Source organism: Coregonus lavaretus (assembly GCF_964263955.1).
Source record: "Coregonus lavaretus genome assembly, contig: HAP1_SCAFFOLD_2942, whole genome shotgun sequence".
Classification (NCBI taxonomy): Eukaryota; Metazoa; Chordata; class Actinopteri; order Salmoniformes; family Salmonidae; genus Coregonus; species Coregonus lavaretus.
Window position 1 is genome coordinate 22,304 of NW_028161736.1, and position 26,174 is coordinate 48,477.

General features: G+C 44.7%; 1 protein-coding gene across 1 annotated transcript in view; it reads right to left on the reverse strand.

Annotated features, from left to right (window-relative positions):
* Positions 1 to 26,174, reverse strand: part of LOC311120177 (roundabout homolog 1-like) — a gene marked incomplete at its 5' end in the record, with an annotated part of 60,916 nt that overhangs the window by 16,348 nt on the left and 18,394 nt on the right. Inside the window, 8 exons of the mRNA XM_084194795.1 lie at positions 484 to 747; positions 1,026 to 1,170; positions 5,024 to 5,140; positions 5,959 to 6,348; positions 10,908 to 11,062; positions 16,528 to 16,570; positions 18,190 to 18,216; positions 23,735 to 23,938. Coding sequence (XP_084050921.1) covers positions 484 to 747; positions 1,026 to 1,170; positions 5,024 to 5,140; positions 5,959 to 6,348; positions 10,908 to 11,062; positions 16,528 to 16,570; positions 18,190 to 18,216; positions 23,735 to 23,938 — 1,345 coding nt within the window. The remainder of the gene's footprint in view (positions 1 to 483; positions 748 to 1,025; positions 1,171 to 5,023; positions 5,141 to 5,958; positions 6,349 to 10,907; positions 11,063 to 16,527; positions 16,571 to 18,189; positions 18,217 to 23,734; positions 23,939 to 26,174) is intronic.

Below are 26,174 nucleotides of genomic sequence, written 5' to 3' on the forward strand. Positions count from 1 at the left end.
TACTTTTATGCCAACGATCTACACCAAAAATGAATGAAAAATAAATCACTAATACACCTTGAATAGATAAGATCTAACCCTAACCCTGAGGCAATAAATTTTTTTGCATGAATTTAGTGCCTTGTTGCATAGAGGATGCATGTTTTGGAATGTTCTGATTCAGTATATTTGGTTCTGTATACTTTTCACTCTGTCATTTAGGTCTAACTGAACTAATTTATGGGGTGAATACTTATGCAACGACTATATTTTAGATATTATTATTTGTCTTTTATTTTACATTTGTATAATGTTATTTTCACTTTAACATTATGGAGTATCTTGTGTAGATCAATGACAAAAAAAATCACAATTAAATTATTTAAATCCCACTTTGTAACACAATATAATGTGAAAAGATCTAAGGGGGGGTGAATACTTATTATACCCACTGTATATCAGCCAATCAGAGTCCATTTTATACAGTATAACACCTCCCAGTACCTGCGCTCGTGTCCAGAGCCCATGCTGTCTGGTGTGTCTTGGAGCATGGGCTGCAGGTCCTCCAGGGGCGAGGGGGTGAGGGTGGCCGTGGACTGATGACTGTAGGACACCGCGGCGGGGGACGAGGCAGCCCCTCTGATGGGTGGAGTGGGACCCCTCTCCATCTCCTCCTCCTCCTCCTCCTCCTCCTCCTCCTCTTCCAGTTCATCTGGCTGCAGGTACATTCGGGAGGGGGGCAGGGAGCACTGCATGTCTGGGTCATAGCTGTCAACACAGGGAAACACGCTGATTAGTTGGATGTCACTCAACGTGACAGTAACATTCATAGCTGGAACAATGTAGCTAGTACATATTCATGTTGTGCTGCTATCAAGGTAGACATGTAAAGGAAAAGGTTTGACATTTACCTAGCATTGACACACAATAGAAAAAAAAACCCTTAGGGCAGGTTTGACACTCTTTCAGTAAATGAAAGGAAAGAGTCGAGTGGCAGGGAGGTGTGTGTGTGTGTGTGTGTGTGTGTGTGTGTAAAAATGTCCCACCTCTCGTCCATGGACAGGGAGTACTCCTCCATGTTGCGGCAGGGGGGTGGGTTAGCAGGGGGAGGAGGCAGTAGGTCAGCCCAGTTCATTGTGCTCTGTTTGGGTTGTTTGGGGGTACGCACTCCCTTCTTCTGACCTTGACTCCCTGCTCAAACGTGAACAAAGAACTCCTTCAGTCAGAAACACGCAGACACACATTCCCACCTCCTCTGTCTCTCCACCATCTACATTATTGATGCTCGTTAAATCAGCGGAGAAAATAATAAATCGACAGCAGATACAAATTTAGGAACAAACAGGGCTAATTTCAGCACGAGATTTACACAGATTAAAAAAAAGTAATAATACACGAGAGCATGTCAGCTAATGGCACCCCCTTTCTTTATGAATGTCGCGAAAACGCACCACGCTCATTAGCTCTCAATTTGTAATTAATGCCAGCCATGCCATCAAAAACACACTAATTTTTCAAATGTAATGTTCACCATTGCCAAGAGAAAATAGAAAACATGAAAAAAAGCCACACAGACTGGAAACTGACTGGAAACAGACACAGACTGGAAACTGACTGGAAACACACACAGACACACATCCCCACTCCCACATCCTCCTCTGTCTCTCAACCATCTACATTATTGACGCTCATTAAATCAAAAGAGAAATTAATAAAATCGACAGCAGATACAAAGTTAGGAACAAACAGGGCTAATTTCAGTGCGAGATTTACACAGATAAAAAAAACATGAGAGCATGTCAGCTAATTGCACACCCTTTCTTTATGGATGTCGCGAAAACGCACCACGCTCATTACCTCTCAATTTGTAATTAATGCCAGCCATGCCATCAAAAACACAGTCATTCTTCAACTGTAATGTTCACCATTGCCAAGAGAAAATAGAAAACTTGAAAAAAAGCCAAAAACATCAGAGGCCAATTAACAGCAGCCAATTAGAATTTGAAACCAATGAGCTGTGAGCTCAGTGAGCACAGAGGGCTGCTCATAAATGAGCTGAACTTCATATACAATATCAGAATGGATCCTGGGTGTTATGGAGGCAGTGTTGCATGCCCTCTGGAATGTGTGTGTCATTAGTTATTGTCCAGAAACAAATACTGCAGCTCTGATGAGATTATCCTCCTCTTTGCAGGAATGAAGGGAACGGTAATTAATGTTTTTTACAAAAAACTGTCTGAGCAACAAGGAAGAACCAAATAAAATGTCCAGTGACTAGCTCACTAGTCAGAAAAACACTCACAAACTAGGTTTTGGATGGATCACGCTAAATTCAACTTGTATACACACACAGACTGGAAACAGACTGGAAACTGACACAGACTGGAAACACACATAGACTGGAAACAGACTGGAAACTGACACAGACTGGAAACACACACAGACTGGAAACAAACACAGACTGGAAACACACACAGACTGGAAACACACACAGACTGGAGACAGACACAGACTGGAAACTGACACAGACTGGAAACTGACACAGACTGGAAACTGACACAGACTGGAAACAGACTGGAAACTGACACAGACTGGAAACTGACACAGACTGGAAACAGACTGGAAACTGACACAGACTGGAAACTGACACAGACTGGAAACAGACTGGAAACTGACACAGACTGGAAACTGACACAGACTGGAGACACACACAGACTGGAAACACACACAGACTGGAAACTGACACAGACTGGAAACTGACACAGACTGGAAACACACACAGACTGGAAACTGACACAGACTGGAAACAGACTGGAAACTGACACAGACTGGAAACTGACACAGACTGGAGACACACACAGACTGGAAACACACTGGAAACACACACAGACTGGAAACACACACAGACTGGAGACACACACGGACTGGAAACTGACACCGACTGGAAACACACACAGACTGGAAACTGACACCGACACAGACTGGAAACACACACAGACTGGAAACTGACTGGAAACTGACCGGAAAAACTGACTGGAAACACACACATACTGGAAACACACAGAGACTGGAAACTGACACAGACTGGAAACTGACACAGACTGGAAATACACACATACTGGAAACACACAGAGACTGGAAACTGACTGGAAAGACACACAGACTGGCAACACACAGACTGGAAACTGACACAGACTGGAAACAGACTGGAAACTGACACAGACTGGAAACAGACTGGAAACTGACACAGACTGGAAACTGACACAGACTGGAAACACACACAGACTGGAAACTGACACAGACTGGAAACACACACAGACTGGAAACTGACACAGACTGGAAACAGACTGGAAACTGACACAGACTGGAAACAGACTGGAAACTGACACAGACTGGAAACTGACACAGACTGGAAACACACACAGACTGGAAACTGACACAGACTGGAAACTGACACAGACTGGAAACACACACAGACTGGAAACTGACACAGACTGGAGACACACACAGACTGGAAACACACACAGACTGGAAACTGACACCGACACAGACTGGAAACACACACAGACTGGAGACACACACAGACTGGAAACTGACACCGACACAGACTGGAAACACACACAGACTGGAGACACACACAGACTGGAGACACACACAGACTGGAAACTGACACCGACACAGACTGGAAACACACACAGACTGGAAACTGACACCGACACAGACTGGAAACACACACAGACTGGAAACTGACTGGAAACTGACCGGAAAAACTGACTGGAAACACACACATACTGGAAACACACAGAGACTGGAAACACACAGACTGGAAACACACACAGACTTGAAACTGACTGGAAAGACACAGACTGGAAACACACACACAGACTGGAAACACACACAGACTGGAAACTGACTGGAAACACACACAGACTGGAAACACACACATACTGGAAACACACACAGACTGGACACTGACTGGAAAGACACAGACTGGAAACACACACAGACTGGAAACTGACTGGAAACACACACATACTGGAAACACACACAGACTGGAAACACACACAGACTGGAAACACACACAGACTGGAAACTGACTGGAAACACACACAGACTGGAAACACACACAGACTGGAAACTGACTGGAAACACACACAGACTGGAAACACACACAGACTGGAAACTGACTGGAAAGACACACAGACTGGAAACACAAACCGACTGAAAACAGACACAGAATGGAAACAAACACAGACTGGAAACAGAATGGAAACAGACACAGAATGGAAACACACACAGACTGGAAACATAATGGAAACACACACAGACTGGAAACTGACTGGAAACAGACACAGACTGGAAACTGAAACACACAGACTGGAAACAGACACAGACTGGAACCAGACAGACTGGAACATGACAGACTGGAACCAGACAGACTGGAACATGACAGACTGGACCCAGACAGACTGGAACATGACAGACTGGAACCAGACAGACTGGAACATGACAGACTGGAACCAGACAGACTGGAACATGACAGACTGGAACCTGACATACTAGAACAAGACAGACTGGACCCAGACAGACTGACAGACTGGACCCAGACAGACTGGACCCAGACAGACTGGACCCAGACAGACTGGAACATGACAGACTGGAACCAGACAGACTGGAACATGACAGACTGGAACCAGACAGACTGGACCCAGACAGACTGGAACATGACAGACTGGAGGCATCTGAAGGCATCTGCTTTTCATTTCTCTTCAAGAGACTGACATGGAAATTAATACAAATTACCATTTTAAAGCATCACGCATTATTAGTACCACTGTGATATATTGCTTTTGAGGAAAATAAGGATTTAGAAATGGAGCTTCTGGGTTGAAAGTGATTAAGTGGTTTATAGAAATAATAATGAACTGGAAACAACAACAACAAAAGCGATTCACTAAACATCCACGCAGTAAAACATCAGCCATCTGGCTGTGGATATGATAACCCGTCTGCCCCTGTCCCCCCTCGTTCCCCCCTCTCTCACCGGAGGTGCTGCTGCTGCCGCGGTCAGAGCTGTTGTAGGAGCCCACGGTGTGGGCCTCGTGGGCCTGGTTATAGGGGATGGTGGTAGGCATGGGACTGTCCCCTCCTCTGTAGTGGTCTGGTAGGGGAGAGGAGGAGGATGGTAAGCATGATGAAGGTGGGTCGCAGGGCAGCATACACTACATTATCGCATTAGAGAAGTACAGATAGCTTATGGAAATGAAGGACAGAAGGGGAAATGATGATATCAAAAGGTGCATAGAGACTGTTTGAGTTTAACGGACTAATGAACTCATCTAAATAATGATCTTAACCAACAATGTGTTTAAATGTGTGTAATACACCTCTAATAAATTGAAATGTAATTTCAAACTGTCACAACAAACAGTCTGGTGTAATATCATGCAATAGCTGGATGCTGTCTTCCTAATAGTGCTGAGAGAGAAGACATGCAATTTCTGTTCCATACGAGAGACCATGACGAAGCTGAAAACGGTGTTACTTAAGCAGCAGCTCTTTTGTAGGTAAGAACAAAGTGACGACAGTTTAGTTCAGTGCCTGTCAGTTCAGTGCCTGTATCTCTCCTTCAGATACCTGACACCGGGAGACAATCCTTACACCTGTAGCTACGAGACTTCACCCATGAAGAACCACCCAGACAGAAAAGACAGAAACTCAGGCCTGACACAGAATATGAACACAGAGAGGAAAGAGGAGTTAGGTAAATGCATAACAGACAATGAGCGAGAGACTGATGATGTTCTCTGTTGATATGACTGAATGGGGGCAGCAGGGAAGCAAGTGAAAAAGGAACATTCTTCAGCATGGTGGGCCAATCCACAGGGAGAAAGGGAAAGAAAGAAGGGAAGAAAGCAAAGATGGAAGACGGCTATGGTTTGACCTCCTGACCTCCACTGATTCCCACCACACACTCACCCTTGTTTAGCTTGTTCTGCTCCATGATGTTATACTGGTGGAGCTGTGAGGTCATTTCCTGTTGCTTCTGCAGCTGAACCGGGGTGGGTTTCCAGCCATGTTTCTCGTTTATCTCCCCTCCCCCTCCTCCTCCCCCTCCACTCCCTCTGTCTCTGTCTGTGTTGATGTTGTTTCCCAGGATAGACGACTGGATGAGCTGTGTGGTGGCGTAGGGGGTGGGCTGTCCCCCCGGCCCTACGAAGCGTCCGTCCTTCAGGTTGGGGCTGTTGAAAGTCTTCATCTCGTTGATCTTGTTGGAGAGGTCCACGTCTCCGTACACTCCTCCCTCCGGCACCATCAGGTTGGTCTGTTTGCTCTCCATCTGGTTGTTATAGTTGGCGATGCAGTCGGCTGGATAACATGGGGAGCGGGTGCAGGGTGCAGGGTTTAGTGAAAGACTGGACTAGCTTCTATGGCTAGGTTCAGAAGAAGAGGTTTGCCAAGTGCATGAATGGCACGAAAGGCATTGTATTCAGTTGTATTCACTGGCATTATATTCCGATAAAGAATAAGCTGAAAAGATTAACATTACAGAATGACACAGAAATAAATCAGCCCGAGTCATTAGTACCTTTCAACAGATCACTGTGCCCTCAGTCTAGACAGATATATATATATCTTTCAGTGCAAACTACAGTTCATTCTGTACGTCAACTATCCCTATCTGGTTCAGGTGAGTGACTGTAGCTGTATTATGCTTCCACTGTCTGCTCTCTCTGTTCTGTCTCAATAATGTCTCTGTCTCATCCACAGCTCAACGTCATGTCATCTCTATTCTCCACAACAGGCCAACAGCAGAACACGTCTGTATCAAATCAAATCAAATCAAAATGTATTTGTCACATACACGTGTTTAGCAGATGTTATTGCGGGTGTAGCGAAATGCTTGTGCTTCTAGTTCCGACAGTGCAGTAATATCTAACAAGTAATATCTAACAATTTCACAACATATACCCAATACACACAAAACTAGTGAGGAATGGGATTTAAGAATACATATATGGACAAGCAATGACAGAGCGGCCTGGATTAAGATACAGTAGAATATTATAGAATAGAATGCAGTATATACATATGAGATGAGTAGTGCAAGATATGTAAACATTATTAAAGTGACTAGTGTTCCATTTCTTAAAATGGCCAGTGATTTCAATAGGCAGCAGCAGCCTCTAATGTGCTAGTGATGGCTATTTAACAGTCTAATGGCCTTGAGATAGAGCTGTTTTTCATTCTCTCAGTCCCAGCTTTGATGCACCTGTACTGACCTCGCCTTCTGGATGATAGCGGGGTGAACAGGCAGTGGATTGATGTCCTTGATGATCTTTTTGGCCTTCCTGTGACATCGGGTGCTGTATGTGTCTTGGAGAGCGGGTAGTTTACCCCCGGTAATGCGTTCGGCAGACCGCACCACCCTCTGGAGAGCCCTGCGGTTGCGGGCGGTGCAGTTGCCGTACCAGGTGGTGATACAGCCCGACAGGATGCTCTCAATTGTGCATCTGTAAAGGTTTGTGAGGGTTTTAGGTGCTAAGCCAAATTTCTTCAGCCTCCTGAGGTTGAAGAGGCTCTGTTGCGCCTTCTTCACCACACTGTCTGCGTGGGTGGACCATTTCAGTTTGTCGGTGATGTGTACGCCAAGGAACTTGAAGCTTTCCACCTTCTCCACTGCGGTCCCGTCGATGTGGATAGAGGGGTGCACCCTCTGCTGTTTCCTGAAGTCCACGATCATCTCCTTTGTTTTGTTGATGTCGAGTGAGAGGTTATTTTCCTGGCACTACACTCCCAGAGCCCTCACTTCCTCCCTGTAGGCGGTCTCGTCATTGTTGGTAATCATGCCTACTACTGTTGTGTCGTCTGCAAACTTGATGATTGAGTTGGAGGCTTGATTGGCCAGGCAGTCATGGGTGAACAGGGAGTACAGGAGGGGGCTGAGCACGCACCCTTGTGGGGCCCCAGTATTGAGGATCAGCGAAGTGGAGATGTTGTTTCCTACCTTCACCACCTGGGGGCGGCCCGTCAGGAAGTCCAGGACCCAGTTGCACAGGACGGGGTTCAGACCCAGGGCCTCGAGCTTAATGATGAGCTTGGAGGGTACTATGGTGTTGAATGCTGAGCTATAGTCAATGAACAGCATTCTTACATAGGTATTCCTCTTGTCCAGATGGGGTAGGGCAGTGTGCAGTGTGATGGCGATTGCATCGTCTGTGGATCTATTGGGGCGGTAAGCAAATTGAAGTGGGTCTAGGGTGACAGGTAAGGTAGAGGTGATATGATCCTTGACTAGTCTCTCAAAGCACTTCATGATGACAGAGGTGAGTGCTACAGGGCGATAGTCATTTAGTTCAGTTACGTTTGCTTTCTTGGGTACAGGAACAATGGTGGCCATGGTATCAAAAGATTGTAACGAAGCGTGCAGAAAATAACAGAGCTCCACTGACAGATCCAATTTTCCCTGGCTCATAAAATATTCAAATCCTCCAGCAGATCTGAGAGCCAGCCTTGCGGTAAATACCAAGGACGGCTGTAGGTGGAACAACCGAGCGCACGTGAGCCTCACATTTCCCAAGAACCGAGGCACTTCAGAGGTACATGTGGAGAAAGGGCCTCTATGTGTTAGATAAAGGGACATTAATTCATACCCCTCAGCTCTGCCACCTAGCCGCTGATCCTGTTAAACCTTCACAGGGTTTAGGTTTGCCACACAAAGCAGCCATCACCAGGCATGCTCCTTAACATACTGGGGGTGAGTGAGAAGTGCTTTTAGCATATTACCCCTTTCTCAAACTAACTCACCAGAACCAATGTAAAGGAAAAGTTAAACACACCCCGGAATGAAAAGTCGGATGTTGACTGTGATGGATAACTTTAGAAGTTGGGTATGTATTTGATGGGGGGCCAGTATGAAAAATGTATGCACTCACTAACTGTAAGTCGCTCTGGATAAGAGCGTCTGCTAAATGACTCAAATGTAAACTGTAATGGGTACAGTCTTTCTTTGTCCTTGAGTAAGATGCTTAACCCAGTAGTAGCACAGCACTTAGTACAACAGCACATCTGCTACACTAGGAGTGTGTGTAAGCCTGTTTGGGGAGATGGTTGAAGCCAACAATCTAAATGAATCAATGAGTGGGTAGACAACACTACACTACTGTAGTATATGCCAGGTGTTCAAACGACTGTACTGTATACCCACATCTCTTTTACTTAAGTTAAACTTCTAAGCCTGCTGTATCTCAAAAGGAGGTTCAGAGCTCCGGTCCATGGTTTGTAGTTATGTCCTACCTATGTGTGTGTAACCTCAAATCCCTTGTCCCCACCCTGCACCAAGAGCCATACTTCTCCCCTCTCTGCCAGCTGTTGGCCCTTTTTCTCTGTACAGTGTGAATAGTTTGCTCTTTTGATTGTGTGTGTGTATGTGTGTGTGTGTGTGTGTGTTTGTGTGTGTTTGCGTGCGTGCGTGCGTGCACGTGTGTGTTTGCGTGTGTTTGCGTACACGCGCGTGTAAGCGTGTGTGTGTGTGACCTCAGAGCCAAACTCACTCCCTATTGTTTATAGAAAATACTGCTGACTGAGAGGCCACCTGGAGGTGTACCTTAATAACTCCCTCCCTGTCCATCTCTTTTACTTCCCCCCTACGGACTCTCTCTTTCTCTCTTCATTTATCTCTGTGTACTAATTATCCTCCCCCATCATTTGTTTTCCTCCTCCGTTCCCTTTCTTTCTATGCACTCTTCCAGGTTCTCTCTCTCTCTCTCTCTCTCTCTCTCTCTCTCTCTCTCTCTCTCTCTCTCTCTCTCTCTCTCTCGCTCTCTCTCTCTCTCTCGCTCTCTCTCTCTCTCTCTCTCTCTCTCTCTATCCGGTTTTGGCTGCAGTCTGCAGTCCTGCCCTGACGTCAACCACTGCTCAACATTTCTTTAATAACTGAGCACTAAGTGGGCATTATGGCCTATAACAGAAGTATGGAAATCAGCAGAGCAATTCGATTTGCAGCAGAGTAAACCCATAAGGACCTTCCAGCGCGCTCCTTTTATTTCCTGCCTAAAACAGCCCCGCTTTAACATTAAATAAATCAAACACACACGCTACTCCTACTCCTAAGCCTCATATCCCTTAAGGTTTTTCTTATAGAGACCTCGCGAGGAGAGATGTATAGAGAGAGAAGTCTCGAGGGAGCTAACCCAGATTTCACTTCACTTCTCTCTGTTTTCTACCGACCACATCCGCTTGTTTCTATGATTCTTATCTATGCTTTGTTTTGAGAGCAGGTGTGTGCGTCATGCACCCCAAAACTCTGAGGGGGCACAAAGGATCAGCAAAGGATCCTCAACACCCACGACCGTAAGTTTGAGAATTTTTAATTTTTCTAACACCTGAAACAGCTTTTTCCTGCGATCTAGAACCATAATCATTATGCTTAATTCTATGTCAAAAATATGTTTGTTTTTCTGCATATCTAAGCATACCTCTTGAGCGGTCTGTATCCCCCTGACAGGTGGTACTTTAAAAAACAAGAAATGAAATATGCTTCTCTTCATCTCTGCTAAAATCTGGGTAAAAGATTGAAAGGAATGTGAGTCTTATTCAGTATATTTAGTTATTGCTTTCTTTTTTAAGTCTACCAACCTGATAGCCTGAAATGGCTTCTTGGTAGCTAGTTATGAGATTGGGAACTTATCTGGGCTAGCTAAAGACAACTTCATAAAATTGCTAAGTGGCTAGTAGTATTACAAAGAAAAAACTAAAAACTAATATATATATATATATATATGTTATTATTATTACTATTTTTTTTAATGAACAGGACAAATCTGAGGGGGCACGTGCCCCTGTGCCCACTATGGGCATGAGGCCTTAGAGTTATTTTGATAACTGTTTATCTTTGGGTGTGTTGTTCCAGTGTGTAGCGTACTCACCTGGGCGGCTGTATGTAGCCAGGTTGCTGTCACTGTTGCCCTGTCCTGCGGTGCAGCAGTTCATGCTACAGTCGTTGTGATTGGAGCAGGAGTTGGGCCAGGTATCAGCCAACCAGGGCTGGGTAGCAGACTCCCCAATGTTCAGCAAACCTGGCCTGGAAGGATGGGGCACAAAACAGTCAACACTGACTAACAATGGAATATGCTGCACCACTGTAACACAGGTTTTAGGCAGATTGATGGGGATTCAGTCAATACTGGATTGTTATACTGAAATTGTCACACTTCCCTATGGCTAAGTCCTAGGCTGTTGTTTTACAGGAAATGATCTCTCCCTCTCCTTCCCTCTCTCTCTCGCTCTCACCATTCTCTCCCTGCTCCATTGGCCTTGGATGCGCATTAGAGGAAAGCTCAGCTAAATAGATTATATGCGCATGACTTGTCCACGGCCGGTGACACTGTTTCACTGAGCCCTCGTGAGCATTAGCGATCCGCTCGGATTAGAAAGCCAGATAGAATTCACTCCCAGTGTTGGAAAATGCACGTCCACAACACTCACTGAACCACGAACGCTCCCCCAGTAGATTCCATGGTGTCACAGAACGTCTCTATCATCCTTTAACGTTTAGTATAAATACAGAACTACAGTAAAGGACTGAAAGTACTGAACAGAACTGAGATCAAAGGAGGTCATGGAAATCTCAACTTTCCCACTACATGCTTCAGAAGAGGAGTAGAGTAGGATATCCATCTTCTGACCTGGTTCCTATCTCTATACACCCTGTCTGACCAGACTACCATCTCTCTGCTGTCTGAACAGACTACCATCTCTCTGCTGTCTGAACAGACTACCATCTCTCTGCTGTCTGAACAGACTACCATCTCTCTGCTGTCTGAACAGACTACCAGCTCTCTGCTGTCTGACCAGACTACCAGCTCTCTGCTGTCTGACCAGACTACCAGCTCTCTGCTGTCTGACCAGACTACCATCTCTCTGCTGTCTGACCAGACTACCAGCTCTCTGCTGTCTGAACAGACTACCATCTCTCTGCTGTCTGAACAGACTACCAGCTCTCTGAACAGACTACCAGCTCTCTGCTGTCTGAACAGACTACTAGCTCTCCGCTATGTGAACAGACTACCATCTCTCTGCTGTCTGACCAGACTACCATCTCTCTGCTGTCTGAACAGACTACCATCTCTCTGCTGTCTGACCAGACTACCAGCTCTCTGCTGTCTGACCAGACTACCATCTCTCTGCTGTCTGACCAGACTACCAGCTCTCTGCTGTCTGAACAGACTACCAGCTCTCTGCTGTCTGAACAGACTACCAGCTCTCTGAACAGACTACCATCTCTCTGCTGTCTGACCAGACTACCATCTCTCTGCTGTCTGACCAGACTACCAGCTCTCTGCTGTCTGAACAGACTACTAGCTCTCCGCTATGTGAACAGACTACCAGCTCGATGCTCGTTAGGGCTGTCCCCGACAAAAAAATAATCTTGGTTGACCGAAAGTTATCTGTTCTTTCGATCCCCTTTTAATGCCTCTACTTCCAGCTTATACCTACTATATACATTACGTGTTTTACATACTATATACATTAAGTGTTTTTTATGTGTTTTAATAAAATCAACTATATGCATTGAGCTTGTCTGATGCTTTAAGCTTACGGTTTGATGCCTCAAGAGGGTGCCAGAGATCTAGAAAACCAGAAGAAAAAAACCTTAACCTGACCCAACTGTTCTCCTTCCGCTCCTGCTGGCTTTCACAGATTCTGCCATTACTCTCCTGAAGTTGCTGGTATGTGGAATGCCAATGTATCTTACCATTTCTACCAATCTGCGTGCCAGTTATGGTTTTCATAGGCACATTTTCATGAAACAGTTTAATTTAATTCATAATAACGTCTTCATATCTCAAAATCAGTGTCATGTGGTTAATCAAGATTCTATCCAAATCTAAATGAAAATGACAGAAACCTAAAAAGTAACTTATATTGCCATTGCCAACTACGGAAAATAGCCTACATAAAGCCAACAAATGAAATCATTGCAGCCTGCAGGTAGAAAATATCCTGATAAAAATAAATATCCTATAAATCTCATTGGCTACACATGGCCTGTCTGCAACGAACTTGAAACAATGTATAAACTATCAACTTGGGTCCGGCCAAAAGCTTGAGCTAGCGAACTTGCAACATTATATTAAATATTCTGGGCCCTCCGAGTTTCCGGACCAATGAGCTCAGGACAGACACAGCTGTAGGCTATTTGTTTCCACTGCTTGAGCTCCTGTGCCTCTTATAGAATATTAGCTCAAAAGTATTGTGGTGCTCCTGCACCTAAATATAAACAGTACCGGCACCCAAAATGAGTACCAGAACCTATTTCAGTCCAAGTCTAGCACTGATAAGAAGCCTATTTTATGACGTTTCCACTGGATCAGAGCATGACATTTTTCCCTTTCACGCTGAGTGGTTATCGAAAGGGAGAGAGCGTGAAAGATTTTTCAAAAACATTGAGGAACTACTGTAATTCTCAATGGATGTAAAAACAGACTTTGTTTGCTTGCTGTTTGAGGTGAAGAAAACATTACTTTGAGAAGCTCCAAAGGTCATTAGAGGTGGTGCGTTAAGCCAATCAGAAATACTATCAGATCCCCAAATGAGCACATTCATATGCCTACATTTGCGTGCGGGCCATGTAGCCTATAGGCCAACTTCCTTGCGTAATCAGGTGTCAGTGTGGCTGTAGGTGGGTGTGGTGGTGGAATCAGGCGCAGGACGCAGAAGCACAGTCCAAAGACTTTAGTGAAAATCACAAGGGAAACGCACCAACTAGCCCGAAGGCGAAACTCCGCACGCAGGCGAGAAACAAAACGGGCGCACTACACAGGTGCGCCAAAACGCTCCAACACAGTGGAGAACAGCTCAACCGAGCAATCCAATAATTACGTCCAGCAACGCACGACAGAGAAAACAATCACACACAACAATTGACAAACACAACGAGAACTTATAGGACACTAATTACACTAAACGATAACAGGTGTAACAACAATCAGACAAAAGCAAACGAACATAGAAACATGCAACGGTGGCAGCTAGTATTCCGGAGACGACGAACGCCGAAGCCTGCCCGAGCAAGGAAGAGAGGCAGCCTCGGCCGAAACCGTGACATCAGGTGTGCATCATTACTCAACATTGACAGGAGCGCACCAAACTAAAGACAATGACTAAATTGACAGAACTCGTAAATGGAATTAAATAAACCAAAACTTGTTTCTCACAAGTGTAGCATAGGTTGTGCACTCTGCAAACAATGTGTCCACTCAGACAATGAGAACAGGAAGACTGGAATAATAATATTGAATGCATTAAAATAAATTGCCGTAACCAAAGTAACAAACATGGTAGATTAGAATTATAGGAATTAACAGTAAATGTACTACTGGTGAAATATGTCATGGGGAATTGATATATACTAACAATCAAACGCAAACAATTCACACAATGAAGTTATGAAACAACGAATGTGCACAAATTGGCGGGAGAGAGCGCGTTCTGGAGAGAGAAGTGCATTGTGCATCTGGGCGCATGGTCAATCCCACGTCTGCATTGGCCATGCAGCATTTCCGGTGATACGGCCTCAGCAAAAGTCAGGGCAAGAATACTTCTTGCGCTTCGCGGAGCAGTGCAGAGCTGTTGTCAAGGAAGTGAGTTTGTGTTTATACAGGATGTACCTCCCCCACCTAACGTCAACCAATCATGTCAATGTCAGAGCTATACAGAGCCCTCCACATTGTTACAACATTTGGGAGGCGCATGGCGATGAGGTACAGAACTCGATTTGGCCTCAGCAATTGCATCACACCCTCCATATGGAGCCTCTGACCACATTTTCGAATCAAGCATAAATTGGCTTTTAGTCTAGGCCTCCGCAATGGATTAGTTCACTGAGATGGGCGCAAATATATATATATTTGTTACTGCTCAACTAATTAATATTAATATGCCATTTAGCAGACGCTTTTATCCAAAGCGACTTACAGTCATGCGTACATACATTTTTGTGTACGGGTGGTCCCGGGGATCGAACCCACTACCCTGGCGTTACAAGCGCCGTGCTCTACCAGCTGAGCTACAGAGGAACAACTAAAACAATCTCGGTCGACCAACAGCCTAACGACCAAACAATCAAACAATCGACTAATTGGGGTCAGTCCTATTGCTCGTCCACACTTCCACATCATGAACCCAGGGCTGACATTTTACATTTGAAGCAGCCAGACTAAATAGCCTAATAATTCTCATAAAATGGGGCAATCTATTAGAAGCCAAAGGCTGTACTATCACTACACCACAACAGCCATGCTTTCCCTGTCATTTCTCTCCCACCACTACCACTGGAACAATCCAACCTGTCAGACATTTGCATTGTTTTGAGTTTTCTTTTTCGTTTCCTATTCAGATGACTTGGCCTCTCCACTTCCAGTCTCCACATTCACTTTGAGTAATGGACACATTCGGCTTGCAGAGTCTAATACCATCTCAAAATGGCTCCTCGATCACCGGAGTGGTTCAGTGGAGATAGATAGAGAATGGCCATTGTCTTTTGAGCAGAGCTACCATTGTCCAGGCTGTAGAACTGACTCAATCACAGAGCAGGGTAATAACATGATTGTATAGACAGACACATAACGGTATGGAACAATAGCCAACCATAGAGATACCTTTAGCACAAAGAGGGGACAACACCAAAACACTGCTTTACTTCAAACAAGTCTGTAGATACATTAGCATCAATGTGGGTTCTAGATGATTGAGGGGACTATAACATCAGTGTCTGAATGTATGAGTGTCTCAGTACGGGTGACTAGGAGGTAGTCTGGAAAACAACACATAGGCTACTGGTCTCTGTCACACCCACTCCTGTATCACTCCTCCCATCTATTTCCATAGGGCCCTCCAGTCTAAAGAGTAGGGTGTGTGCAAACACAACTTTCGCCATCTCTGTGTGTGTTAGAGTGATGCTATGGCACAGCCTTGTGGCCAGACATGGTGCTCTTCTCTGTCGGATGAGGAGGATGGGGGTTTGGGCAGATGAGATGATCCTTTGTTCCTTCTGGTATCAAAGTACTTTCTGCTCCTCTCCTCTCCTCTCCTCTCCTCTCCTCTCCTCTCCTCTCCTCTCCTCTCCTCTCCTCTCCTCTCCTCTCCTCTCCTCTCCTCTCCTCTCCTCTCCTCTCCTCTCCTCTCCTCTCCTCTCCTCTCCTCCGCTCCCCTCCGCTCTCCTCCCCTCCGCTCTCCTCCCCTCCCCTCTGCTCTCCTCCCCTCCTCTCCTCTTTCCTCCCCTCCCCTCTCCTCCCCTCTCCACCTCTGCCTGGGCTGTAAGCTTTAGGAAGTAAAAGCCCTCCCCCTAGTGTCCTTCAGAGGAAGGTACACCTTCCCTTCACATGCACATTCTACCACCCATGTACCCTTTCCTCCCCAAACAAAATGTCCATCTGTCTCTTGGAATATGATACTATGATTCATATTTTATGTTTCATATTCATACAGAAGAGACAAATATACATGTAGACAACACTTCCTCTCATAGTAGACATGCATTCTTACCTTCCTGCACTGCTGACAGCCTCTCCACCTCTCTGGTACGCCACTGAGTACAGAGAGACAGAGAAAGGAACAGATATGAACACCATAATCACAATCGTCATCAGAGTAACAGGCTTATCAAAACACAATAACAGGGTATGTGTATGTGTGTGTGTATGTGTGTGTATGTAAGAGGCTTAGGGGGCTGCACAGTGCTTTGGTCTCCTGGCATGGCTGGCGTGTGTTTGAAGCACCACACCACGCTGGAAGTTGGACTCTTTCAAGGAGCTTTAAGCTGCCGGTGTGAGGAGAGATAAACGCCAACTTTAATTACAACTCTTCTCTGAGAAGGGGTGGGAGGGTTCTCTCTCTCTCTCTCTCACCCTCCTCCTCTCTCTCATCTCTCCTCTCTCTCTCTCTCTCTCTCTCTCTCTCTCTCTCTCTCTCACTCTCTCTCCTTCTCTCTCTCTCTCTCTCTCTCTCTCTCTCTCTCTCTCTCTCTCTCCTCTCCTCTCTACCTTTGACATCTGTAGATAGAGCATTCAGGAATTCCACAACGAAAACCATGTAGTGCCTCTCAAATCAGCATCTAGTGGAAGATTAGCACTGACAACATCCTGCCTTTATTCAGTTTCAAGGCAGCTTCTAGGATTGTAAACTTCAACAAGCAGAAACTCTAACCTCAAGCATTAAGGAACTGGCCCAAAAATACCAGCTGACTAAATAGGTTTCACCTGAAAGTGTTCAGCAGTTCATGAAAACAGGATTGAAACAATAAAAGTATTAGACGTGATCCCAGGCCCCCGAGGCTGACGAGGAGGAGGAAAACAACTCTCACATTTTAGATACAGCCTCTGCTCTGCACACATGGGATTAGTCACCACAAGCCTCACATAACTCCCCCGCTCACTCTCTTCTTCTCTCTCTCCCTCTCTTTTGCTCTCTCTCTGATTTACAAGGATGAGCACAGGTGTGTGACACATGTGCCAACAACACACGCATCTCGGCAAGAGAGAGAGAGGGGAGGAAGAGAAAGAGAGTGAGAAGAGAGAGAGAGAATGAGTGAGCGAGTGAGAAGAGACAGAGATAGACAGAAAGAGAGAGAGATAAACACACAGAGAGAGAGGGGGGGGGGAGGAGAGAGAGGGAGAGAGAGAGAGAGAGAGAGAGAGAGAGAGAGAGAGAGAGAAAGACAGTGCTCTGTTATGTCCGTGTCAGTCCAGTTCATATCTACCCTCAGTCGCTCCTCTCTCCCTGTCCACAGCTCTGTCTAATTGGTCCATGTGACTGGCGATGTGTCATCCTCCTAAATCCCACCAGAGGCAGAGAGGCGGGCAGCATCAGCCCTTTGATCAAGTCCCCGTCAGTCTCTTAGTAGCACGGATGGCACGGCTCGCTCCTCTTTAAGTGTTTACCTCTTAACGCACTGCCAACACCAGTTGGTAAAACATCTCTGTGATAGTTCCTTAAACCTCACACCACACTGCTCCCTTTCTGGTGGCTTTGTATTTTTAACCAAAGAGTGTTTTCTTCTGACTGACTGAGCAGCATGACTGCTAGGGCTGTTCAGACCATCACTGTGTGACTCAGTGAGTGCAGTCTTGCATTGAAAGGCGGACTGTTATGAGATTTTATAGAGAAGGTGCCTATGAAATTGAGTCAAGTGTTATCAAGAGTTCTTACCTGTAGGAGTGAAGGTAAAGGATGGCACTGTAGGTCCAAGCAGAGGAACACGGGGAAAGAGAGAGAAAAACACCATTAATATAACATAAAATAGCAACACGTATATTTCTCTTGAATCCAATGAGCTACACAACAGGGGTCTCTTCACTGTGCTTTGTAACATCAAAACGAACGCAAAGGAGACGAAACCTTAACTTTGCTGGAGTATTGAAACACATCATCCTGAGATGTTCTGAAACATTACATGCTGTGTTGCAACACTGCTTGTGCAACACCTTGCCAGGGACAAGGAGCACTACCGGAAAAGATTGAAAACACTATTTTGGTGATTCAAGTTGTGTTTAGTGCAGAATTAGTTACCTTCTCTTTTGGTGCCATTTCCTCTCTCTAAAGCTTCTAACACCATTATGATGTTTCAAATCCTGACTAGTGCAGAATTAGTTAACTTCTATCTGGAGTATTTTAATTTATTTATGTATCTGATCATTGGCCAATTTAACCCATCTACATGGTGGCCCCGTGTAGCTCAGTTGGTAGAGCATGGCGTTTGCGACGCCAGTATGAAAAATGTATGCACTCACTAACTGTAAGTCACTCTGGATAAGAGCGTCTGCTAAATGACTAAAATGTAAATTTTGGCAGGCATTGTTGAGCACAGTGCTCAATCCACCAGCAGTAACTGGCAGTTTTACAACACACATCGCAGCATACTGTATTTGCCTCTACCATTAAGAATTTGTGGGAATGGGTTGTCTCATCATTGAACGTAATTTTGCCCGACAGTTTTGATATCCGTTCATCATGAACCATTACACCTCATGCCACAACAAGGTGCTTATTACTAATATAGAAGACCTTTCTTTCTTCAAACATGCATACAACATTGTGTAAAATAATCATAGAATCTACAATTGGTGAATTACCCACAATCCTCTAAAAACAGACCCACTGTGGCAAGATAAGAGATTGCAAGGAGATTAAAACCAGACTTCTAATTAGTTCAATCACTCAATTTTCTCTATCTTTGTTTATCCCCTTATAAAATATATTAACATTTTGAGAAACATACTAAGTTGAATTATTATTATTATTAAAATGTCATTCATTAAGTACGTGTTTTTTTTTTTTTTTTTTTTTGTCAATTTCAATTCACATGAGAATAATTTAATATCCCTTTGAGCATGGTGAATTTATTAATTACACTTTTGATGGCGTATCAATACACCAGTCACTACAAAGATACAGGCATCCTTCCTAACTCAGTTGCCAGAGAGGAAGGAAACCGATTAGGGATTTCACCATGAGGCCAATGGTGACTTTAAAAAAGAAATGGAATGGAGCTAAGCACAGGCAAAATCCTAGAGGAAAACCTGGTTCAGTCTGCTTTCCACCAGACACTGGGAGATGAATTCACCTTTCAGCAGGACAATAACCTAAAACACAAGGTCAAATATACAATGGAGTTGCTTACCAAGAAGACAGTGAATGTTCCTGAGTGGCCAAGTTTTGACTTAAATCTACTACTGTGTTGTAGATGGGTGAGAAATGTTTTATCCATTTTGAATTCAGGCTGTAACATAACAAAATGTGGAATAGGTCAAGCAGTATAAAAACATTCTGAAGGCACAGTAGCTATCACTGAGGCACAGCTGTCCTCACTTCTGCATCTCCTTTTATTTGTGTAAACACAACCTTTCAAATGTCCCTTTAATGCCACAATTATCTCCTCTTGTGTGGATTCCTGCTCTGCTCCCCTTGAAGCTCAGAGCAGCTGAATAGATTTGGAAGGTTTTATTTGGCTGCGATTCGGCTTTGAAGAGGATTGACATTTGGCATGCGAGGTGCTCGTGAGAAATATTAACGTGATTGAAATAAATCAATCAAATTACCACAGTGACATGAGACTGTCACTGACAGCTTATTCACTGGCTGGATGAGATATATTGGCCGTGATACTAATGTCACACAGACCCACACACACACAAGAACAAACACAGGCGCACACGCACGTGCACACAAAAGACGCACGCACACGCACGCACACACAAACACATGCACGCACCACACACACACACACACACACTCTTACACACACACCCACACACACGCTCCTATATCTCCTCTTCCAATTCTCCACAACTCCAATTCAACCCACTTCACCCTGAGTGCAGCTTGTTGCTTCATGTGGTTGCAATTATTCTTCTCCTCTCAAAACATTCTTGGTTACCAGTTCCAACAAAGACCATGGCCTCTTGTGGTTTTAGACAGCAGAAAGAGGGGGTTGAGAGAGAGAGAGAGATATTTGCTTGCTGTGCCCACATCAGCTCAGAGAGTTAGAGTTCATGTGAGGAAACACTGACGCACTGCTCGGCTCCTCTGGAAGAAAAGGAAAGGGTTCCTTAAAGGTGTATGGCGCCAACCTCAGCCTCTACAGTAGCCCCTCTCTCTCCAGCCTCCGGGCACAGCAGATTAATATACTCACAAGGGTCTTCAGATGTCCTACTGTGTTCAGCTCGGATTGCCCTTTGATTTCAGTGACTTTACACCTGAGCACCCGGCAGCAGATAGTCTACAGTAACATAAACTAATGAAAATGCTATTGTGTTCTTTGAAAAAAATAAAATAATATATATATTCTAATTCCAACAACCGAAGGATTATTTTTGCGATAGCATACACTACCGGTCAACAGTTTTAGAACACCTACTCATTCAAGGGTTTTTCTTTATTTTTACTATTTTCTACATTGTAGAATAATAGTGAAGACATCAAAACTATCAAATAACACATATGGAATCATGTAGTAACCAAAAAAGTGTTAAACAAATCAAAATATATTTTATATTTGAGATTCTTCAAATAGCCAGCCTTTGCCTTGATGACAGCTTTGCACACTCTTGGTATTCTCTCAACAAGCTTCATCTGGAATGCTTTTCCAACAGTCTTGAAGGAGTTCCCACATATGCTGAGCACTTGTTGGCTGCTTTTCCTTCACTCTGCCGTCCGACTCATCCCAAACCATCTCAATTGGGTTGAGGTCGGGGGATTGTGGAGGCCAGGTCATCTAATGCAGCACTCCATCATTCTCCTTCTTGGTCAAATAGCCCTTACACAGCGTGGAGGTGTGTTTGGTCATTGTCCTGTTGAAAAACAAATGATAGTCCCACTAAGCCCAAACCAGATGGGATGGCATATCGCTGCAGAATGCTGTGGTAGCCATGCTGGTTAAGTGTGCCTTGAATTCTAAATACATCACTGACAGTGTCACCAGCAAAGCACCCCCACACCATCACACCTCCTGCTCCATGCTTTACGGTGGGAACCACACATGCGGAGATCATCCGTTCACCTACTCTACGTCTCACAATGACACAGCGGTTGGAACCAAAAATCTCAAATTTGGAGACACAAATTTCCACCGGTCTAATGTCCATTGCTCGTGTTTCTTGGCCCAAGCAATTCTCTTCTTATTATTGGTGTCCTTAAGTAGTGGTTTCTTTGCAGCAATTCAACCATGAATGCTTGATTCACACAGTCTCCTTTGAACATTTGATGTTGAGATGTGTCTGTTACTTGAACTCTGTGAAGCATTTATTTGGGCTGCAATTTCTGGGGCTGGTAACTCTAATGAACTTATCCTCTGCAGCAGAGGTAACTCTGGGTCTTCCATTCCTGTGGCAGTCCTCATGAGAGCCAGTTTCATCATAGCGCTTGATGGTTTTTGCAAACTGCACTTGATGAAACTTTCAAAGTTCTTGAAATGTTCCGTATTGACTGACCATCATGTCGTTTCTCTTTGCTTATTTGAGCTGTTCTTGCCATAATATGGACTTGGTCTTTTACCACAAATTAACTTTTAAGAAGGCACACCTGTTAATTGAAATGCATTCCAGGTGACTACCTCATGAAGCTGGTTGAAGCTGGTTGAGAGAATGCCAAGAGTGTGCAAAGCTGTCATCAAGGCAAAGGTTGGCTATTTGCAGAATCTCAAATATAAAATACATTTTGATTTATTTAACACTTTTTTGGTTACTACATGATTTCATATGTGTTTTTTCATAGTTTTGATGTCTTCACTATTATTCTACAATGTAGAAAATAGTACAAATAAAGAAAAACCCTTGAATGAGTAGGTGTTCTAAAACTTTCGACCGGTAGTGTATATTAAATATATTTATTACACTGTTAGAATGTTGCAGTCAAAATGACTGCTCATTGGCTCAAACTAGAGTCCCTCGAGGCCCGGCTTTTCTTGTATTAAAAGCCTTGTATGTGGGCATAGCATGTGGGCATTGCTTTATTTTTAACATACCACACAATCCTTTTCCGTGAAGATGACCAACCCTGTGACCTCAGCATCTGTCTCACCATAGCAACACAGAGTAGAACTTAATCACACTAGCACACGATGCAGTCAACATCCAAAATATACCCAGAGACCTTAGTCCTTACACAAATCAAGGCCTCTGCTGTAAGTTATGTAAGTCTATAGAGATACCAAACTCCATTATGTTTACTATAAACCCACATTCATACAGGGTACGGGGAAGGAAGTCAGGCAGGCAGCAGCTGCATCGCCTGCAGCCAGCCACATATTAAACCAGGTAGCACAGGAATGAGAGCCTATTAACTCCTTCATCTCCTTAAACTATTGTGGGCAGAGGTTGGGCATGTACTGAACCCTGTCACATCGGATCAGGTAAACCCACTGCAGGTTAGGTAAGCAGTGTCCACTCCTAGAGAGCAACCAGCGTCTGATACTGAGTACTAAACTCATGGATATAGAGTGAAAAGCACAATGGTATGGTAAGGATTCTCTTGCAACAGTATGACACAATGTTTCAAACTCTCACAGTCATTTGCATCATAGGCTTTCAGTGAAAACTATTATAAAAGTATACTTCAAGCTTGAGAAATGTTAGTTTCTCCTTGATTTATTCTTGTCGTAGCAAGTTGTTCTGTCTTTCCAGACATATTCAGATGGGAATTGCTAACAGAAACTGGTAGGACCGGAAGATGCACTTCAATAGAAGAACTACACACACATAAACACCCTCGCAGGATCAGAGAGAGTGAAATATAAAACAGAATAAAAATACATCTATGCAGGAGACAGCTACATTTTTCAGCTGCAGATGTTCAAGGGCTTTTAACTTTCTCAAAGTACTAGGGACCATTTTCAGACAGTAGACCTCACCTCAAGTCAAATGGCACAGTATGATGCAAGACGTTCATGTGAGAGGAGGGATTGCTGAGGGGATGGAGGGATTCCTGAGGAGATGGAGGGATTCCTGAAGGGATGGAGGGATTGCTGAGGGGATATGATAGAATAACTGGAGCTGCTATTGAGAGCTCAGATGAGAGTCCATACATGGAGAGAGTAGGAGTAGGAATCACACAATGACCCTTAACCACTAATACAAGATCAGCTATTCTATTAACTGTTACATTTAGGGTTTGGAACCTGATCCTAGATCAGTGCTTGAGGACACCTCGAGCTTGTGAATCAAGTGTGCTGACATTAAGTGAGGCTTGTTGTACTGACCCTTGCGGATGCCTGCGTAGTTAGTGCTGAGGCCACTCCTCTTCTTGCGCTGTCGGTAGAGCCAGATACTGAACACCATGAGGATGATCCAACAGGCTGCTCCTATCCCCGCTATGAAGGCCGGCTGCTTCACCACGTCACTGATCTGCTGGGACAGAGTGTTCTCTGAGTCCACCACACCCTCCGTCATACGCCCCGATGAGTCTACAGGGGGGAGAGAGGAGAGGGGGAGAGAGGATAGGATGGGAGAGGGGTGAAAGAGGGGTGGAGGATGAGGAGGTGAGAGGAGAGAGGGCAGGAATAGGAAAGGGTAAGAGCAAAAAGAGGGGGAGAGAAGGGTGAGGAGAGGAGAAGAGAAGAGAAGAGAAGAGAAGAGAAGAGAAGAGAAGAGAAGAGAAGAGAAGAGAAGAGAAGAGAAGAGAAGAGAAGAGAAGAGAAGAGAAGAGTACAGGGTGAGGAGATGAGAGGAGAGGGGTACAGGGTGGGGAGATGAGAGGAGAAGGGTGAGAAGGTGAGGGGGTGATGAAGAGGAAAGGGAGAGTGATGGAATGGGGAGATAAAGTCAGAGAGGGGACAGACGTAAAGAAGGGATTAGGAGTGATGAAAGGAGACGGTCAGGAACGTCAGAGGGCCAGAGCAGGTCGAGTGTCAGAAGAGGTGGAAAGTACACAGGAAAGAACAAGGGAGGAGAAAGGAGGGGAGGACATGGGAAGTAGTAAAGAGGAGAGAGAGAGAGAGAGAGAGAGACAGAGAGAGAGAGAGAGAGTGAGAGAGAGACAGAGAGAGAGACAGAGAGACACAGAGAGAGAGAGAGAGTGAGAGAGAGAGAGAGAGAGAGAGAGAGAGAGAGAGACAGAAAGAGAGACAGAGAGACAGAGAGACAGAGAGAGAGAGAGAGAGAGAGAGAGAGAGAGAGAGAGAGAGAGAGAGAGAGAAAGAGAAGAAAGGGAAATATTATTCTAAAAATAAAACTTCAAAACGAGTGGAAAAGCCTGAAACGGGGAATGATTTTGAAGCAGGGGGTAGAAAGAGGTAAATGAAGTCAGGAAAGGGCATCAATATGAACGTACTCTTTTCTTCTGACACACAAAATACTTCTTTCATCTCTGCAGGTGAGCGTAAGGCTGGTCCTGGGCTGTGGAGCTGTAGAGATGGGAGGGCTCTCTCTCTATTATAAAAGGCTTTCAGAACTGATCCCAGAACTGATCCCAGTCAACAATGGCAGGTGGATAGACAAAAGGTCTAAACCCAGGAGATTTAAACATAATCTATTCGTATAAGAGTTGAACCAGGAAGCACACTACAGGAATGTTGCACACACCCAGGAAGACTTAAAGAAGTATGATCACACACTGAGCATCATTCTATTAGTTATTATTACATCGAATTAGGTCACAGTAGTACTAATACAAACATAGTACTAGTCATTAGCACACTGTAGCACTTTAATGTGTAACTTGGGTATGTATTTCTGCTAGCTGTTGCTACAGTTCTACTATTCAAAATGAACTGTCAGAACTAGTGATCACACAACAAAGGCCTGTTTTATTCATCTGTCTAGTCTCTCTGCGTTTCTCTCCCATGCCTCACATGAAAGAGTGCTCATTTGTCCCCCCTAAGCAATTTCTTCATGTTCAACTGCCTTTCTAACTTTCTTCATCTCTATTTTTCTCTCTCTCTTGTTTCATGTTGCAACCACTTTAATCTTTACAGACTCACTCAGTCAGAGGCAAGCAGGTCTCCCAAAGTTCCAGTGTTGCTACCCCTACCCATCTCTGTCTCTGTCTCTGTCTCTGTCTCTGTCTCTGTCTCTGTCTCTGTCTCTGTCTCTGTCTCTCTCTCTCTCTCTCTCTCTCTCTCTCTCCCCCCCCCCCCCCCCCCCCCCACACTTATATGTGGATTTCATTCCTGTTTCTGTGAGGAGGGAAGCAGAGTACCAATGTGACTAAACAGTCCTCAGGGACTTTACAGGTATCTGGACTGCTATGCCATGACACAAACAAGCCCACAGTGTGACAAATGCATTAGGGTGAAGCGCTGGTCCCGCAGGGGTGTTTTTCCACTCCAGCGTTGGAACATGGCAACAGGCGCCGCTGGAAGTCCTCAAGTGAGAGAAATTGTATCAGTCACAGCTTCCTGCTTCTCCATGCCCATCCCATCCCACTTTAACACACACAGACACACAGCTGTCCCTCTACCAAGCACCCAGCACCGCTGTTTCATGTTGTTATAATTTATTCCCCCTTTACCATGAGCAGATTTGTGACAGCTCAGATCTGGGGAGTATTCTGACGGAGGATCTTAAATAGCCTGGGCTATAAGAGGGAAGACTGAATTAGATTCATCCCAGGTAGCTATAATGCATCCTGTGTAAGGAAGTAAAGGCATGACTGACTGACGTGCCAGATATCAACAGTATTATACTGTACATACATAGACT